The 20319-nt window shown below is 43.4% G+C and overlaps 1 protein-coding gene across 2 annotated transcripts in view; it reads right to left on the minus strand.

Moving 5' to 3' along the window:
* The window catches only part of lin9 (lin-9 DREAM MuvB core complex component), a 60153-nt gene that overhangs the window by 13912 nt on the left and 25922 nt on the right, over nt 1-20319 (minus strand). For both annotated transcript variants that reach the window (XM_043687285.1, XM_043687284.1), the window contains 7 exons: nt 18908-19065; nt 18141-18274; nt 15790-15909; nt 8563-8664; nt 5530-5610; nt 2742-2867; nt 621-803 (listed from right to left, as the gene is read on the minus strand). In XM_043687285.1, the coding sequence (XP_043543220.1) occupies nt 621-803; nt 2742-2867; nt 5530-5610; nt 8563-8664; nt 15790-15909; nt 18141-18274; nt 18908-19065 (904 nt within the window). The remainder of the gene's footprint in view (nt 1-620; nt 804-2741; nt 2868-5529; nt 5611-8562; nt 8665-15789; nt 15910-18140; nt 18275-18907; nt 19066-20319) is intronic.

Raw genomic sequence — 20319 nt, forward strand, 5'->3', positions numbered from 1 at the left:
CACAGACATGGTGGGGGCGAAGGGGCTGTTCCCATGCTGTACTGTTCTAAGAGCAGGAAAAGTGGAATTCATTAGATTGCTTTCTCAAAGAGCTGATATGGAGACAATGGGTTGAATTTTTCCCTTCTCTAAATTCATTCCATATGTGTAAAAAGTGCAGACTAATAAGATTTGTACTCAGTTACTAAGCAGGATTTTTCTGTCTCCCACTAACACGCAGCAATGTCAGAGTAAACCTGATGGCACAAACCTCAGATCTGTGGCTTTTTAAAAAATTCTCAGGATGTCAGTGAGACTCAAAAGGTCCATCTTTAGTTACACTACAGAGCAACTAGATGACTTGCTTGACCACAGAGGGCATTATAGCATCAACAACTACAGAGACTGGAGCACTTGTAGGCAACACCAGATATAGGCAGCGGCTGGGTTTGTTATAACAATACTGAGTGAGCTGCAAATCCAATGATTGGCAACATAATTTTTAATCTGGCAATGAACTACAAATGACAGGACTATGAAATTAAATTTCACAATTTACCCAGACTGTATAGAAGATCACAGCCTTGAGGTTGTAAAGCCTACCAGCACGACTGCAGCCTGGGTCTGAACGCTGGCCTTACCTTTATCTGTAGTAGCACAGCTGTCAACCTGGCTATTAGATCAGTGAGATTTTCATTCCTCACGCTGGCCTGCCCAGTTTGTGATGTGTTTGCCTGTCGTACAAGTTCATGAGCTTCCTCCTCACACCTCCTGCGCATATCTGTGGGCTGGTCCATGGGTTGCAAGCCCTGGTCAGGAGCAAGCTAATCATTTTTAAGACAAAAAAAAGCAAATATGGCAAGGTGAACCAATGCACAAACTCTCAGCCACTGCACATCAAATGTTGCCTAAAGTTAGACTGACAGAATGGAACACAAAGCTGAGTCAACAAGCTGCATTTTATGGAGTGACTTCCAAGACAGTTCACAGAAGTCTCAGTTTGACATTGGGCTGTATAAAGAGATAAAAGGATTGGTAACTGTAGGTTTTAAGGAGCAACTGAAAAGAGATTTCAGGAGCAAATATCGGAACTGAGGCAGCAGATGATATTGCCAACAAGGGTGAAATGATGAAAATTAAGAATTGGATGCATTGAGTCACAGAGTTATACAAAACGGAAACAGATCCTTCAGTCCAACTTGGCCACGTGTACCATAATCCCACTCTGACCTAGTCCCATTTGCCAGCATTTGGCCCATATTCCTCCAAACGCTTCTTATTCATATCCCCATCCAGATGCCTTTGCAATGTTGCAATTGTACCAGCCTCCACCATTTCCTCTGGCAGCTCATTCCATACATGCACCATCCTCTGCGTGGAAAAGTTGTCCTTCAGGTCCCTTTTAAATCTTCCTCTTCTTACCTTAAACCTATGCTCTCTACTTTGGACTCCCCTACTGCGGGAAAAAGATCTTGACTATTCACCCTATCCGTGCCCCTCATGACTTTATAAACCTTTTGAAGGTCACCTCTCAGCCTCCAACACTCCAGGGAAAACCCCCAGCTGAATGAGCCTCACCCTATAGCTCAAACCCTCTAATCCCGGCAATATCCTTCTTTCCAATAGCAGGGAGACCTGCAGTGAACACAGTATTCTAAAAGTGGCTTCAATGTCCTGCTCAGCCACAACATGACGTCCCAAATTTGAGATTGGCTGCACTGACAAATGAAGGCAAGCGTGCCAAATGCCTTCTTTACCACACATTCCACCTATGACACTACGTTCAAGGAACTAGGCACCTGTACCCCCTCTGTCTGTTTCTTCAGCAACACTCCCAGGGCCCTGCCATTAGCTGTAGAAGTCCTGCCCTGGTTTGCATTATCGGGGCGGCATGGTTGGAGTAATCCAGATATTACTACCCTCAAGGACCTAAATTTTAACCGCTTGCCTAACTTCCTATAATCTCTCTGCAGAACCTCGTCCCTTTCTCTACCTATGTCGTTGGTACCAACATGTACAATCAGCTTCTGCTGGTCATTCTCTCTTTTCAGAATATTCTACACCAGCTCTGAGAAATCCTGATCCTGGCACCGGGGAGGCAACACAGCATCCTGATGTCTCGCTGATGGCTGCAGAAACATCTGGCTGTGCCCCTGTCCAGACAGTTCCCAATCACAACTGATTGCTTGGAACCTGATATACCCTTATTTACAGGAGAGCCAGTCAGGGTACCAGAAACCTGGTTGTCAGTGCTATACCTCCCTGAGAAGCCATCACTCCTACAGAATCCAAAAGAGCACACTGGTTTGAGATTGGGATAGTCACAGGAATCTCCTGTACTTCTTGCCAATCTCTCCTACTTTTCCCAGCAGTAATCCATCTACCTAATTGTATCTGTGGTTTTTCTACCTTCCTGAAACTACCATCCATCACACCCCCTGTAATGCAGTGGTATTGGAGAGTTGTAGGGCTACAAGGGATTGCAGAGACAGCGAGGGAGCAGAGCCATCAACACAAGGATGAGGACTTTAAAAATTGAGGGGATGCTGGATAAGCAGCTGATGTATTTGAGCAGGCACACGGTAATGGGTGAGCAGGATTTGGTGCTGATTAGCATATGGAAAGCAAAGCAGAGTTCTGAATAAGCTCAAAGGTTCACACAAATAGCACACAAGACCTATACAGGAGAAGTAAAAGTGAAGAAACTCCATGCTGAGATTACAAAATTAACAGATCCAGGCAAACAACGCAAAAATTCTCACCTCATAACAATACTGTTGGACTTTATTCAGAACCTTGTTCAGGTCTTTGTTTAGCTGCTCCAATTCTAAAACAATCGTCGCATATCGTTTTTGAAAGTCTATTCCAATGGGAGCAGAGTATGATTTCTGAAGGAGTGAGAAATTGGTCAGTCATTTCCTACCTTAACTGGTCTGATACTGTCCTTAAAGTAAACAGCCATAGTGTAGGACTGGGTGGGCAAGGAGGGAAACGGGAGAAAATAGAAGAGCTCATATTTGCGGGAATAATCACTAAACATTCCACTCTCAATTACCACTGCTAAAAAAAAATAATAGACTGAAATAAAACAAAGAACTTCAGATGCTGGAGATCTGGGCCTACTAAACGAAAGGCATAAGGAAGGGTCACTGGATTTAAAACATTAGTTCCACTCTTCACATTAATTCAAAGCCCTGAAAAATTTTCCTTTTAAAGTACTTTGATAGGATCAGTATTGAATGATGGAGCAGAGTTGAAGGGCTGAATGGTGTACTTCTGTTCATAATTATCCAATATTGTTTTAAAGTTATTGAATCTGCTTCCACTGCCTTTTCAGACAGCGCATTTCAGCTCATAACTTGTTGCATTAAAAAAAATGTTCCATGACTTTGTGCCATTACTTTTAATCTGGTTATTGACCCTCCTGTCCATCGGAAAAATTTCTCCCCATCTACTCAAAAACTTTTATAATTGTAAACACTTTAGCAGTAATAGTGTGCATAATCAGTTCTCACATACTAGAAAGTACGTCACACACAACAGGCTAATTTTGATATTTAGTGACTTCAGTTGCCAAATACAGGATTGAAGAGCAATGATATGAATCACTCGTTACTCATACAACACTCTACTCGTGTTCCCCTGCACTATACTCATCTCAATCCTAGTCACTCACCAGCTTCATCCTCATTTTCCTACACTAATTTTCACCCTTCAAGGCTTTGAATGTAAAATCTCTCATCCTCAAATCCCTGTGAATTTGCTTTTCACTATTCAAGCAAATTCTTCCAGCCTCATTACCATCCTCACCACTCCAAAGCCCCACCATAGAACAGCTGCTGATCTCTTGCTCACCCCCATTTCCCATCACTGTTGGCTTATCCTCTAGAACTGCCTCCCATATATTTACCTCCTCTTTTAAAGAAATCTCCTGAAAATACTCTTCAAGGTAATTCCTTGAATCTCGCCTTTCCCACCTTGATATCCATTTTCCACATCATTCACTTGGTTGTGTCTAAATGTGCGGACAGAATTTCTGTGTTCTCTGTATGTTGTGACCCACAACACTTGATACAATGCCTTGAGGTCACTTGACTACTGTAGAAGTGATAGCACACTATCAGAAAATATTTTGGGAGCATGATAATATGCTTGGGAGGAACAAGCAATTTAGAGCCTGGGATTCCATGACATCTTTATTCCAGTAAGGGCTGATAGTCACCCTGTGGCTGGGTCTGCTGGTGACTATTTCATACAGATTGACTGCTTTGACTGATCAGGAACTTCATTCTCCTTGTGACTACTGCAGATGGTAGAAAGTGAACGAGATGGAACTTGGTCTTTTATCATTGAGAAATTCAGGTCCCAGAATACTTATTTTGTACAATCCACCCTGACAGCAGTTACATCGTGGTGTGAATACTTTATAAACTCTTATAAAGTTGACATCAATGTAAGTGGCCACTGGGCCTTCTCCAACACCTAGACAACGAAAGCTGCTGGCCTGTAGCAGTGGCCAGTGTTTGTACAGTCAGGAATGTTAGTACCTCATGTCATTGACAGACTATACAGTCAACATTGGCATGAAAAGGGGAAATGTGGCCGACAGACTTCAGGCATTGAGCTTTAGTAGACTCAACATTCAAACCGCTCATTTAGTTCACTGCATCTCTAGGATAAAAACAATGACTGCAGATGCTGGAAACCAGATTCTGGATTAGTGGTACTGGAAGAGCTCAGCAGTTCAGGCAGCATCCGATGCTGCCTGAACTGCTGTGCTCTCACTGCACCTCTGTTGGCTCACAGAGTTATCAGCTTAATTTCATTGCACTGTATGATCCCCATGCACTGTTTCCACACTGTAAGTAATCTAATGTAATCTGTAAGTAATCTAATCTAATGACTGCAGATGCTGGAAACCAGATTCTGGATTAGTGGTACTCGAAGAGCTCAGCAGTTCAGGCAACATCCGATGCTGCCTGAACTGCTGTGCTCTCACTGCACCTCTGTTGGCTCACAGAGTTATCAGCTTAATTTCATTGCACTGTATGATCCCCATGCAATTTCTTCCTTGTCCAAAAATAATAATCAGCTTCCCTTTTGCAAGTTACTGTGGACTCGGTTTCAGGGCATCCATGTCTTTTGCACAAACCAACAATTTCTCCTGACTTTCCCTTTGCAATTTGGGTGCCTCTGTGAACTTTGACCTGCAGATCCAGGGCTCGAGTGACCTACGTTCTCTAGGATTGGGGGGAGGAGGATGGATGCCTATCGGACAGAAAGAGTCCGCACTGAACTCCAGGAAGACAGAATCCTGAGGCTGGGCAAGGATCTTTAGATAGCTTGGAGATGGAAATTAAATCAAGTGGGTCAAACGTCCAGCTGACCTGAAGGGAACAGAGGCAGGTAGGTCTGTCGCTCTGGCTGACATAATGCCCTCAACCAATACCAAAACCAGTTCTGATTTCTGGCTGGGCAGCCTTTGAAGTAAATAACCATAATCAAGTGTTTCATTTAAAACCTGACAATAAAATAGAGAAGATTCTTTACCAGTTTCTCTGCTTCCGTGTTCATTTCTTTTAACTGTTTGATGTGTTCTTTCTTGATCATGAGAATTTTTGATAACCTTGTCTAAAAGCAGAAAATAAAGACAAACTGTAACAGAAATCAGACAAGAACCTTGCTTCACACATCATGGGAATTGTTTTCCTGGTCACACAATGAGGGCAAGTAACTCGATACAATGGATGACAATGTAATATTGACAGCAAACTGTAAAGAGTAGGCAGTAAACACAGAAATTTGTAGGAAGTGTGTCACTGTGACAAAAATCACTGGCACTGCACGAGTTTTGTGGCCAGGAGCTCTGTCCCTGTGCCACTCGGTATGGACCCTCCCTCTGCTGAAATAATCTCATGTCAGGGCACTCAGCAGCCAAAATGTCACATACAACAGGATAGATCAGCAGAATATTCAAAATGTCAGCTCAGTCCTGTAACATCAAAAATCTACGAGCGTATAGTTAACTATCTGACCGGATGCCAATCTTCATTTGATCCCATGTAATAACTACTAATTTGACCAGTTTTGATGGAATCTTTACCTAAGAAAAGGTAAGTTTTTTTTAGGGGCAGATCAACAAGGGTTCACTTGGCTGATTCCTATGATCACTGAAGAATTGGAATGGCCCAATATTGTGTGATGTTAAGAAGCATGCAAGATAGGTCATTGTAGCAAACAAGATGCTGAGGTAGCATGGGAAGATGGGAGCTTTGGTTTTGTAGGGGATGCTGAGAGGTTGTTAGCTTTCGCCTGAGAGTCCAGAATCCAGGAAGCAGTCTCCAGATTAAGGATCGATCAGACTGAGATGAGGTGGGATTTCTTCACCTAAAAGGACAACGAATCTTTGGAACTCTCCAACTCAGAGGGTGTCACTCAACTGAGTGTAGGTGTAGGTGATCAAGATGTAGACTGACAGGAGTCAAGGAATTATGAGGATCAGGTGGGAAAGTGGAATTGAGGCTCAAAATCTGTCACAATTGTACTGAATAGAGGAGTACAATGTACAGTCTGTTCCTGCTCCTGTTATGAAGCTTTTCCTCACATTTTCGAAAGCTTTAAAATCCCTTCTACAGCACAGTATCCAGAGTTGGAAGCAATATTCCTAATTACAACCTAATCGGAGGCTTGCAATTTGTAAATTTGAATACAGGGAACATAAAAATCTAATGCCAATGATTAGACAATAATTGGTGTATTTGGAACCCTGTTGAGGAAGCAACATCCAAGATGGCGGCGGAGTAGGACGCTCCAGCTGGAGCTTGTCGAGTCTGTTTCCTTCTCCTCTCGGCCTCAGTGTGGACCTGGCAAGGTGGGTCTCGGCCTGGTCTCTTGGCCCACATTGGCAGTGTCTCGGCATGCATGTGTGTCCTACCCCAGCATGTTCCAGAGGCAGCAGGAATGAGGTCAGAGACTGCAGGTTCAGCTGCACGATGGCACCAGTGGCCCAACACAGGAAGGGCGAGTGGCAGCATCGAGAACAGGCAGCTGAGTTTAATGTTAACTATTACCGTATCACTTTATTTTTCTGCTTATTCTGTGAAAGTCTGTAATGATTAACTTTTGAAATTTTGTTTCTCTCACTAGTTTGTACTAAAGCTTTTTGCATGTAAGAGGCGCTGTGTGTGGCAACATCTGACACTTTTCTCTGTACTCCTGTACTTAAGTACATGTGACAATAAAATCTAAATGTAAAACTTTATCTAAAAATACATGGGGAGGGAAGTAAATAAAGAAAAGAGAAACTGAAAGAGAGAACACGTAAGATGCTGACAGACCCACTCACACTTCCTGTAATGACGACACTGTTTTTGTGGGCAGCTGATCAGCTCTTTGCAGAATTCAGGCTCAGTGTTTACAGGAGATTCACAACACTGACGTCTGTATGGACTGACAGTCTGATACTTAACCACAAATTCTGCATGCAAACGAGCCACGCCCTGTTTCAGACTCCGCAATGAGTCATTTAATTGGAAGTGTAATGAAATTTTAAATGGAACTTTGTTTTCTACTAGGTTTGATAATGCTTGGCTTTTAGCCTCATTTAGCAGAATGGATGGTCAAAGTTTGTGCGAAGATTTGTAGCTCGGGTGCTCGTTGTTGTGGTTCTGTTCGCCGAGCTGGAAATTTTTGTTGCAAATGTTTCGTCCCCTGTCTAGGTGACATCCTCAGTGCTTGGGAACCTCCTGTGAAGCGCTTCTGTGGTGTTTCCTCCGGCATTTATAGTGGCCTGTCCCTGCTGCTTCCGGTTGTCAGTTTCAGCTGTCCGCTGTAGTGGCCGGTATACTGGGTCCAGGTCGATGTGTTTGTTGATGGAGTTTGTGAATGAGTGCCATGCTTCTAGGAATTCCCTAGCTGTTCTTTGTTTGGCATGCCCTATAATGGTAGTGTTGTCCCAATCAAATTCATGTTGCTTGTCGTCTGCGTGTGTGGCTACTAAGGATAGCTGGTCGTGGCGTTTCGTGGCTAGTTGATGTTCATGGATGCGGATCGTTAGCTGTCTTCCTGTTTGCTCCCAGCATGAGTAAAACTAATGTAGTGTACAAAATCCCATGCAAGGACTGCACAAAACACTATATAGGACAAACAGGAAGACAGCTAACGATCCGCATCCACAAACATCAACTAGCCACGAAACGACACGACCAGCTATCCCTAGTAGCCACACACGCAGACAACAAGCAACATGAATTCGACTGGGACAACACTACCATTATAGGGCAAGCCAAACAAAGAACAGCCAGGGAATTCCTAGAAGCATGGCACCCATCCACTGTGTGTGTGGCTTTCCTGTAAACCTTTGTGGTGAATTCTCCATTCGGTGTTCTCTGTACCATCATATCTAGGAATGGGAGTTGGTTATCCTTTTCTTCTTCTCTCGTGAATGGATGGTGCACATTTCTCAGCTCCCTACCTTTAACATTCCTTAATGGAATTTCAGCCATTTCCTCAATATAATTGATGTGTTTATCCAGAGTAAACACGTAGAGGGAAGTTTGAAACATAAAGAATGCACATACTTACCACCTGGATAAGAAATTCGATAGGAAATCCCCCAAGTGTGTCTCCTTCAGTAGCCGACAGTTTGCTTTTCCAAGGCGATTGACCCAGAAGTGGATCATTGTCCTGTCATGAACAACAGGGGAATAAAATGAGGCACCGTTAATACAAGGTCACAGGTTTGAAGTTAGCTTTGACTTAATGGCAGCACTCTCCCTTCTCTTTCCAGAACAGTCAGTATGTCATGTAACATTTCAGTTACGATTGCTGAGCATTCCGGATCGTTCTGGGGTTTTCCAGGGGTCTCCCAGGAACTACTTCTTTCAGAATTGGGATATCTTTGCCCTTTGAACTTTCCTCACTGGAGCAGCTCGCCACCTCTCCACCACTTAATCGTGATATCAACCACCAATTAGATATCTCTTGATTGCTAATGCCACTCATAGGAGGAATATGGCCATTCAGCCCACTGATCGCTAGTGAGACTGCTCCATCTTTCAATAAGAACATATATCTGATCTGATTGTGACCTTAACTCCCATGTCTGTCCCCATAGCCTCAACTCCATGTTGATCAAAGATCTGTCTGATTCAGTCTCAAATATATTCAATGACCTGTCCTCCACTACTCTCTGCAGTAAAGAATTCCAAACACTGATGATCCTCAAAAAGAAGACAATTCTCATCTCTTTCTCAAGTAGGCGATCTCTTATTTCCAAAACCTTGTCCCCCATGAGAGGAAACATCTCAGCATCCATCCCTGTCAAGCAACTGTTCCTCACTTTTCTGAACTGCCGAGCCCCTCTTGGTAAGATAATCTCTTCACCCCAGGAATCAGTCGAACAAACCTTCTCCGCACTGCTTCCAATACAAATATTTAACTTAATGCCCCGTCTTGTGACTCTGTTAAAAAGTGACCAAAAATGGGACAGTAGAGGTGGAGATACCTTTAGGAGTCCATCTTGCAGGAAGTGTGGGGTTTGGAAAGCTGCAAGTAACGAATGATGAAAGTTTTTTTTTAAATATTACAAAGGCGGCTTCTGCGATCTGGTGTACACTGCCTGAGGAGTAGCAGATTCTATAATAACTGTCAAAGACAACATAAAAATAATTTGAGAGCTATAGAGAATGATCAGGGGAGAGGGACTAATTGATATTTTTTCCAAACAGCTGGAATGAGGACTGAATGGCTTCTTCCTGTGCTGTAAGATTCTATGAAGCTTCATGTCCTCATAACTGGGTGTGTAATGAACCCTCTCCTAAATTCTTTATTTGACCTGTACAATACTGAACTGACACATTATCAGAGGTGCCTTCTTTCACGTGAGATGAGAAATAGACCAGTCTACTCACTCAGAAGCATGTCGTTTTCTAGGATCTTGCCTACCCTACAAAAGTAACTGTACCTCTGGCTGTGAAGCTCAGTTATTCTTCTGTCCTACCGTTATGTTTCTGCAGTTCCTGTTTATTTCCACTAAAGGGAGCTCTGGCATAATGCAGTGTTCCGCTAATGCCAGATCTTTGGCACTGTATAATTAAGTCTCACATTTTCAGTGAATTTTCCAGGAAGTTAGCAATCATGTCTATTCTAGGCTCATTCACTTTTAAAGGTGTAGGTCATTCAACCTCATGAGGCTATTCCACTTTAGTATAAAGCTATAATGTCTGAACATCCTCACCTGTCCAACAATCCTCAACAGACACAACAATAATGACAGCTTATGTTTAGAAAGTATCTTCGGTGTACTATGATATGCTATGCTTCACAGTTGCATTACCAAATAAAAGTTGACATTGAGCAAGCTTGGTCAGAGATGGTTTTTAATGGAGGAACTTAAAAAGGGAGAGAGAGGTGGGGGGGAATTTCAGGACTTCATGTCTGGGCAGCAGTGGTGGAGTGATAACACCGAGGATAGGTAACAGGCCATGAGAGCATTAGATGCAGAAACTGAAGTAGGCTATTCAGCCCACTGAACCTGGTTCACGATTCAATGAGATTATGGCTGATCTGATAATCCCCGACTCCACTTTCCTGCTTTTCCCCCACAATTCTTTATTCTCTTACTGAATAAAAACTTGACCATTTCAGCCTTGAACATACTTAATGACCAAGTCTCAACAGCCCTCTGCAGTAAAAAAAATTCCACAGACTCACGATCCTCAAAGAAGAAATTCCTCTTCATCTCTGTTTTAAATGTAGGACTCCTTATTCTGAGATTATACCCTCTGGTCCACAAAGGAAAGCAACCCTTCACATCTACTCTGTCAAATCCCCTAAGAATCTTCCATGCTTTAGTCAGGACACCTCTCACTCTCCTATTCTAGTGAGTACACGCTCAATCTACATAACGTCTCCTCAAAAGAAAATTCATCCACGCCTCCAGCACAGTGGTTCAGTGGTTAGCACTGCTGCCTCACAGCGCCAGGGACCCGGGTTCGATTCTAGCCTCGGGCGACTGTCTGTGTGGAGTTTGCACATTCTCCCAGTGTCTGTGTGGGTTTCCTCCGGGTGCTCTGGTTTCTTCCCACACTCCAAAGACGTGCAAGTTAGGTGAATTGACCATGCTAAATTGCCCGTAGTGTTATGGTGTATTAGTCAGAGGGAAATGGGACTGGGTGGGTTACTCTTTGGAGGGTTGATGTGGACTTGTTGGGCCGAAGGGCCTGTTTCCACACTGTAGGGAATCTACTCTAATCTGTGTCCCTCTATAGCCTCCAATGTTTGTGTACTATTCAGTATTGCAGCTGTGGTCGGATTAGTGCCATGTATCGTTTTAACAAAAGCTCCCTACTTTTAGGCTTCATTTCCTTTGAAATAAATGTCAACACATCATTTGGCTTCCCTACTGCCCACTGAACATGGGTGCTAGCTTTTTGAGATTCATGGATGAAGGGTCCCAAATCCATCTGTTCCATAGTTTTCTGTAGTCTTTCTGCATTCAAATAATATTTATCTCCTGTATTCTTCCTGCCAAAGACCATTACCTCACATTTCTCCACATTATGTTGCATCTGTCAAGTTTCTGGACACTTGCTTAACTTGTCCACATCAGACGCTGTGAATCGCCTTCATCGCATGCCCGCCCACCTATTTTTGCCTCATCTGCAGATTTGGCTACTGTACATTGACTTTTGCCATCCAAGTCAGGAAGATATGGGAGAGGTTTGATATCTTGGAATGTTGTAGAGCTGGAAGTGGTTGATACGGAGGGACAAGACTATAGAAGGGTTTATAAACAAGGTTGAAGATTCTAAAACAGCTGCTGTACAACTGGGAGCTGCTGCACAGCAGATTACGTGCGGGATCTGATCTGAGATAGGATGCAGGCAGTAGGGTTTTGACTGAGCTGAAGTTTAAGGAGAATGGAAGGCAGGAGACTAGCCAGGAATGCATTCTAAAGTCTAGATGTAACACAGGCATGGAGGAGAGTTCAGCAGCACAGAAGTGGAGTCAGGGATGAAGTCGGGCAATATTACATCAAGATAAAAAAGGTCTTCTGGATCTTGCCTCAAATGTCTGTTACATTTGATTCGAACACAGAGATTGGTTCAGTCGCTCATAATTATAGGGATGAGGATTCAGCCGGAGGTTGCAGGTCTTCCCAGGATATAATTTAGAAAACATTTTCTCATCCACTACTGGATGTTGTATGAATAGTCTGATCACTTGGAGAAAGTACAGAGGCTCAAGAGTGCTGGGGCTGAGGTGATCTTGCAGGTTCTCAGCATGTTGCATTTTCACATGTTGTTGGTGAGGACAGTGGATGAGAAGTAGAAGTATCAGTGTGGGAGACGGTACACAGATCACTGCAGCTGCTTCTCTGGCTGTGGCCAAGTCGGTAAAAATAGAACCAAACAGGTTCAGTCAGACCATGAGACAGCTGGTCGCCCAGGCCCGGCCCACCGCCCAGGCACGTGGCCTGAACCGGTCCCTCGCCTGGGCCCATGCCCCGAACCTGCCCCTCGGCCGGGCCTATGCCTGAACCAGTCCGTCCCCTTGGCCGGGCCTGTGCCTGAACTGGCCCCTCACCCAGGCCTGCGCCTGAACCGGTCCATTAAACAGCCACACCATCTCACAACATCTATTCATCCTTCAAAATAAGTACATCTCTTTCTTTCTCTCCTTTGAGAAGCCAAAGTTTGATCAACACCTAATCAAAACAAACATTTAACAACAAACCATGTCTACTGATATATTTGAATTCTCAATTATTTTAAATGTCATGATTATGAGCATGTGTATTGTATGCATTATACGTAAGCGAATAAAACCATAAATATTGTAATGTTTTACAATGTGCATGTCAATTCAGGGCCGAACTTCACACTGGGGACTTTAAGTGGGGTCAAGAGCAAGGAGACTGCTTGGCCATCCCTCCACTCCTGCTCTCATACATCTTAGCAACAAAATTGTCAAGCACTGAAATGGACTCATAGTAGGAAAAGCTTGAAAATCACCATTTGAAGTTACTGAAAAGCCAATAACCAGGCAATGTAGATTTGAATTCTTAAAATATTCTTTCACAGGAAGAGGGCATCGCTGACTAGGCCAGCATTTATTGCCCATCCCTAATTGCCCAGGGGGCAGTTAAGAGTGAACCACATTGCTGTGCGTCTGGAATCACATATAGGCCAGACCAGGTAAGGATGGCAGTTTCCTTCCCTAAAGGACATGAGTGAACCACAGAGTCAGAAGTGTACAGCACAGAAACAGACACTTTGATCCAACTGTCCATGCTGACCATCCTAACCTAATCTAGTCCCATTAGCCACCACTTGGCCCACATCCCTCTAAACCTTTCTATTTATATACCCATCCAGATACTCCACAACCACATGATGAAGAGCAATCCATCTGAAAGCGAGTGCTTCCAAATAAAACTTTTGGACTATAACCTGGTGTTATGTGATTTTTAACTTTTAAATGCTATAATTGTACCAGCCTCCACCACTTCCACTGGCAGCTCATTCCATACACACATCACCCTGTGTGAAAATGTTGCCCCTTAGGTCTCTTTTATATCTTTCCCCTCTCACCCTGACCTCGGCCTCTAGTTCTGGACTCCCCCAACCAAGGGAAAACACCTTTTCTATTTATCCTATCCAGACCACACATGCTTTTATAAACCTCTATAAGGTCACCCCTCAGCCTCCGACGCTCCAAGGAAAACAGCCCCAGCTTATTCAGCTTCTCCCTAAAGCTCAAATCCTCCAACCCTGGCAACATCCATGTAAATCTTTTCTGATCCCTTTCAAGTTTCACAACATCTTTCCGATAGGAAGGAGACCAGAATTGCACGCAATATTCCAACAGTGGCCTAACCAATGTCCTGTACAGCCGCAACATGACTTCCCAACTCCTGTATTCAATACTCTGACCAATAAAGGAAAGCATACCAAACGCCTTCTTCACTGTCCTGTCTACCTGTGATTCTACTTTCAAGGAACTATGAACCTGCACTCCAAGGTGTCTTTGCTCAGCAACACTCCCTGGGACCTTACCATTAAGCGTAAGTGTATAAGTCCTGCTAAGATTTGCTTTCCCAAAATGCAGCACCTCACATTTATCTAAATTAAACTCCATCTGCCACTCCTCAGTCCATTGGCCTATCTGATCAAGATCCTGTTGTAATCTGAGGTAACCCTCTTCGCTGTCCACTACACCTCCAATTTTGGTGTCATCTGAAAACTTACTAAATATACCTATGTTCACATCCAAATTATTTACATAAATGAAGAAAAGCAGTGGACCCAGCACCAATTCTTGTGGTCACAGGCCTCCAGTCTGAAAAACAACCCTCCAACACCACCCTCTGTCTTCTACCTTTGAGCCAGTTCTATATCCAAATGGTTAGTTCTCCCTGTATTTCATGAGACCCAATCTTGCTAAGCAGTCTCCCATGGGGAACTTGTCGAACTCCTTATTTAAGTCCATATAAATCATGTTCACTGCTCTGCCCTCATCAATCCTCTTTGTTACTTCTTCAAAACACTCAATTAAGTTCGTAAGACGTGATTTCCCACACACAAAGCCATGCTAACTACCCCTATTCAGTCTTTGCCTTTCCAAATACATTAAATCCTGTCCCTCAGGATTCCTGCCAACAACTTGTCCACCACTGACGTCAGACTCACTGGTCTATAGTTCCCTGGCTTGTTCTAACCACCTTTCTTAAATAGTAGCACCACGTTAGCCAACCTCCAGTCTTCCAACACCTCACCTGTGAGGTATCGTTGATGTAAATATCTCAGCAAGGGGCCCAGAAATCACTTCTCTAGCTTCCCACAGAGTTTTAGGGTACATCTGATCAGGTCCTGGAGATTTATCCACTTTTGTGTGTTTCAAGACATCCAGCACTTCCTCCTCTGTAATATTGACATTTTCAAGATGTCACAATCTATTTCCCCACATTCTACATCTTCCATGTCCTTTTCCACAGTAAACATTGGTGCAAAATACTCGTTTAGTATCTTGCCCTCTGTCCTGCGGCTCCACACAGAGGCCGCCTTGCTGATCTTTGAGGGGAGAAAGTGAGGTCTGCAGATGCTGGAGATCAAAGTTGAAACTTTATTGCTGGAACAGCACAGCAGGTCAGGCAGCATCCAGGGAACAGGAGATTCGACGTTTCGGGCACAGGCCCTTCTTCCCTATTCTCTCCCCAGTCACCCTTTTGTCCTTAATGTATTTGTAAAAACCCTTTGGATTCTCTTTAACCCTATTTGCCAAAGCTATCTCATGTCCCCGTTTTGCCCTCCTGATTTCCTTCTTAAATTACTCCTACTGCCGTTATACTCTAAGGATTCTCTCGATCTATCCTGTCTATACCTAACATGTGCTTCCTCCTTTTTCTTAACCAAACCCTCAATTTCTTTGGTCATCCAGCATTCTCTATACCTACCAACTTTTCCTTTCACCCGAACAGGAATATACTTTGTCTGGATTCTCGTTATCTCATTTCTGAAGGCTTCCCATTTTCCAGCCGTCCCTTTATCTGCGAACATCTGTGCCCAATCAGCTTTGGAAAGTTCTTTCCTAATACCATCAAAATTAACCTTCCTCCAGTTTAGAACTTCAACTTTTAGATCCAGTCTATCCTTTTCCATCACTATGTTAAAATTAATAGCATTAATAGTTGCCCCAAAATGCTCCCCCACTGACACCAAGAGTAGGTCAAGTTTTGCACCTTCTCTCGTAGGTGCATTCACATACTGGATAGGATAGTAATAGCACAAAGTGAAAGATGCAACTTACTGTGATAGGAGACTGGGTGCTGGTAGTGTAAGGCAGCCGTGGTGGTGTCAAGTAATACCTGGAAGGTCGCTGCTTCTGAGCAAAGGCAGTGATAGGCATAGTTTCATGAGGCTCGTTGCTCTGAAAATGACAGCAAAAATGCATTAAAATTTTCAATGCGAGTAGAAGTGTGGAGTTTTCTAAAAACACATTCATACAGCAATGAATGAGTGCAGCAGTATAGATCACAACATAAATTAAAAAGTCGTGAGTTCAAATCCCCAGCATGATGAACGGAGTCATTAAATACAGGCAGTCCCCGGATTGTGACTGGGTCCCGTTCCTGAGTTTATTCACTTGTCAATTTGTAGACAATTGGAACACAATGCAGGACAATATAAAGCAGCTGTTCATTAGTATAGGAAATGTTTGCATGTCGGATATTTAAAATTACATCTGTGTGAGATTGTACTCTAAGTACGAGTGCTCGCAAGTTGGACGTTTGTAAATGGACGACCCCTATATTAGAAACTGGGCACACATTACAAAAAATAAAATGATCATGAGAAGCTCCTGGATTGTAGTTCAAAAACTCAATGGATTAACTCACATCTTTCAAAGAACGGAACCTGACACTTTTCTCTGGTCTTGGCCTACAAGCAATTCTGGTCCTATGCTATATATTCAACTAGTGCTGTAAAGCTGCCTGCATGTCTGTGTGAGCCTGTACAAACAATTATTGAAGACCTCGCACCAGCTTTACAGCACTAGTTTGATCACAGCTGGAATGATGTGAACTGTTTGGATCCCCTTACAGATATACTGATAGGAGGCAGTCCAGAGAAAGGTGACTCGGTTCATCGCAGGTACAGGATGTGTCGAAATAAGAGATTCAGCTGGCAACAAGTAACTGTGCTCCAGTTTTTGGATGACAAAGGCCTTCTGCCTGCCAACAACAATATGATTGGCTCCCAGATAGCTGAACAGCTTGGGGATCAGAGAAGCTGTCAAGTCTCTGATCAGGAGTTAGTCTCTGTTCTCAGTGGAAAAAAACTTCAAGCTTGATCAAAATCATTTCATCTCTTTCCTTCAGCATTTGCTGCAAGCTGTGACCTTTCATTAGTAAGTCAGAGACCTTCATAATTGTGAACTAGTCACCTGGGTCTCCGACAAACCAGTGAAAAAAATTGAAGATCGATCGAGAAGTAGGGTTCTGAACAGCATGAAAATCATATCAAATCATATTATCAAGAATGATTGAATTACTTTCCCAATCTTTCTCTCTGCCTATTACACTCATTTTTTCCTGTATGTCTGTGTCTCTCTCTCTTTTTTCTGTATGGAGAGGGGGAGTTTATAAGAGGTCAAGAGTTTAAACTAGTAAAGTTATATGCCAACTCTTCATAATTGTTTACTGTAGTGTCTTTTTATTTGAGGTAAGTAGTAATTCTTGTTAAGTATATAAACCTGGTTGATTTTGGTCAGGTAACTTGGGGAATTTTGTGTACATTTAAAAAACTTGTAACTTTTGTGAAGGTTTTGAGAATAGTGGAGCTTGGTTTCCAGGACATTACCTCAATGAGGCATGGCAAAGTGTCAAAGGGGTTTAATGGTGGACTTGTATTTTTGTAGCCACGTGGTTTCTTTCAAAACACTATTAGAAAGAGACTTCCTGAAGAGTAATGGGAATCTCTTTACATTCTGAGAATTTACAAGTGAACAAAGTAAACATCATGCATTAGATCTCCAGATAGAAGATTCTGGATTTTTTCAGGCTTAGGCTAAACACCCATAAGGCCAGGGGGATTCTACTGAAATATGGCATTGAGGTAGATGATGAACTACCTCCTCCTGCTCCTGTTTTCCTATTACCTACATCTTTTCTACATCTCTCTAAAGCCTTCACATCTTTCCTGGAATGTAATAGGGCTGGACTGAAAATGATGGTCAGGTTTGAGGGGCTGAAAACTCTCTCTTGCTCTTACGTTCCTAGGAAGGATATGAAGGCTTTAGAGAGATGTAGAAAAGATGTAGGTAATAGGAAAACAGGAGCAGGAGGAGGCCATTCAAGCCTCCAGGGATGAGAGGTGGTTCCAGGGATGAGAACACATTTTAGTTCAGTAGGTTGGAAATGTCGGGGATTGTCCTCTTTGTAGACAGTTGATATACATGTAGCAAGAGGTGTTCAAAATTATCAGTAGTCTGAACTCAGCAGTCAGGGTAAAACTGCTCCCATTGGTTGTAGGATTTGAACCAGAGCATATTAATTTTTAGATAATTAAATAAAAGAAAGGGAAATGCAGGTAAAATCATTTAGCTTTGCCTCTCACAGTTGAGAATTGTGCACATAAAAACCACAGTTATTTACTTACAAGAACTTCATAATCAGGTACAGTGTGTGTTCCCAATCCCGTCCTGTCAAACGTGACTCGGTATGTGGCGTTAATAGTGTCAACAGCATCAATTTGTCCTGTAAACAGGCCGTCGTGGAAACCTCGAAGTCGTGCTAAAGAGTGGAGTGACAAAGTGGAGAAATGACGACAAACTTAACCAAAGTCTAACATGTTACTGAATGACAACTCATCATTTTAGATCTAGCAATCCAAGACCTACATCTGCACCTATGTTTTGTGATAAACTGTGGCTTTAGCAAGTTTCACATTCCAACTCTTGGGGGTCAGGACATTTCTCCTGAATTTCCTGATGAATGTATTAGTAACTGTCTTCTTCACAAACATCTCCAAGTCTATCCAATCAAATCCCTAACAACTTCTTTCAGGTTGAAAAAGCAAAGAAGTCTCAGCTTTTGGAGATCCCGGTGTTGGACTGGGGTGTACAAAGTTAAAAATCACACAACACCAGGTTATAGTCCAACAGGTGTTTTTGGAAGCACTAGCTTTCGGAGCGCTGATCCTTCATCAGGTGGTTGTGATGAACCTGATGGAGCGGCGCTCCGAAAGCTAGTGCTTCCAAGTCTCAGCTTGTTCATGATCGGTATAACTCCTCAATTCTGACATCATTCTTAGACCCTCTTCTGTGCTTTTTGTAATATGGAGATTAGAGCCGTGCACAATAATTAGAGTGAAAGCAGTGGGGTGTGATCACAAAAAGCAGAATAATGCAGGGGTGACTGACTTACCGGTGACTTTTGTTCCTATGACTAGAGGTAATGGGATCTCATCTGGGAGGTCTTTGTACTGAGACAGCTCTGTCACCTTCCTCTGTTGCAGGAGTCTGATCTTCTGTCGTTTGTGTTGTAAGGCAGCCCGCTCTTCAGCGAAGAAAGCTGCCGAACAGCTGCAGCAGAGGAGAAAGGGTTACAATTGTCTGCCAGCTACACCTCCAACTCGCTGGCTGTAATCACCATGTACCGTTTTTTTATCCCCCTAGACCTTAGGAGCTCCCTTTATCAGAGGGAGCCCAGTGAGTCACATCACTACAATAAGGTAGCTCTGGATTAAGTTTTACAGAATCTTAGGTTAAACACCTGAGTCTGTACTGTTTTATGCTAGGTTTAGTAGGTGTGTATCTCTACGTCCTCATCTTTACTCTTCACTGACTGTGTTTCCCCTTCTGCTCCTATTTTGAAACTGCTGCTTATCAACATCACTGCAGGGAAGGAAAAGCAGCAAAAACAGGACAGAGGAAACTAGGTGAGTTAAATCAGTAACCTTTATCTCACAGTGTCTGCGTGTCCTGGTAAACAGCTGACAGAGACCGCTGAATGCTTGCAGGCTGTAACATATTTTCTGGGGTCCTGGGCTACACGAAGTTCCCCAGTTGTTGCTCTCCCATAGTGGGGGTGCAGTTTGTTGGACTAGCAAGGAGTAGTGCCGCCACCACACTTGGTCGACCTGCTCCAAGGCAGTTCAGCTCAGCCCCAGAAGTGAGCATGTGCCCATTTCCAACAGAATTGCATTGAATGAGGGAATGCTGGCTGAAATAGGGGACCCTGCAAATGGACAAATGAAAAGATCTACAAAAGGAACAACAGCAGCCCATCATATGCTTCCTTCTAGCTGGCTCTGGCTGTGCTTACATCCAGTTTTGGTCATCTTAAATGCCTCCTACATCTCCTCCATTCACACTCCCAACAATCAGAGCAAGAAGCCCACAAGCCTGAAATCTGATGTGTCCCACCCTGCCACTATCACACCAAGTCAAACTGCCAACAGTACAGCACAGAAGCAGGCCCTTCAGCCCATCATGTGTGCTCATCATGAAGCCATTCTAAACTAATCCCGATTCGGAGATGCCGGTGTTGGACTGGGGTGTACAAAGTTATAAATCACACACCAGTTATAGTCCAACAGGTTTAATTGGAAGCACACTAGCTTTCGGAGCGACGCTCCTTCATCAGGTGATTTTTTTTTTAAGATTACTCAGTGAGGAAACAGGCCCTTCGGCCCAACAAGTCCACACCGACCTGCCGAAGCGCAACCCACCCATACCCCTACATTTACCCCTTACCTAACACTACGGGCAATTTAGCATGGCCAATTCACCTGACCTGCATATCTTTGGACTGTGGGAGGAAACCGGAGCACCCGG

Source organism: Chiloscyllium plagiosum, chromosome 3 (genome assembly GCF_004010195.1).
Source record: "Chiloscyllium plagiosum isolate BGI_BamShark_2017 chromosome 3, ASM401019v2, whole genome shotgun sequence".
In the NCBI taxonomy this organism is placed as follows: Eukaryota; Metazoa; Chordata; class Chondrichthyes; order Orectolobiformes; family Hemiscylliidae; genus Chiloscyllium; species Chiloscyllium plagiosum.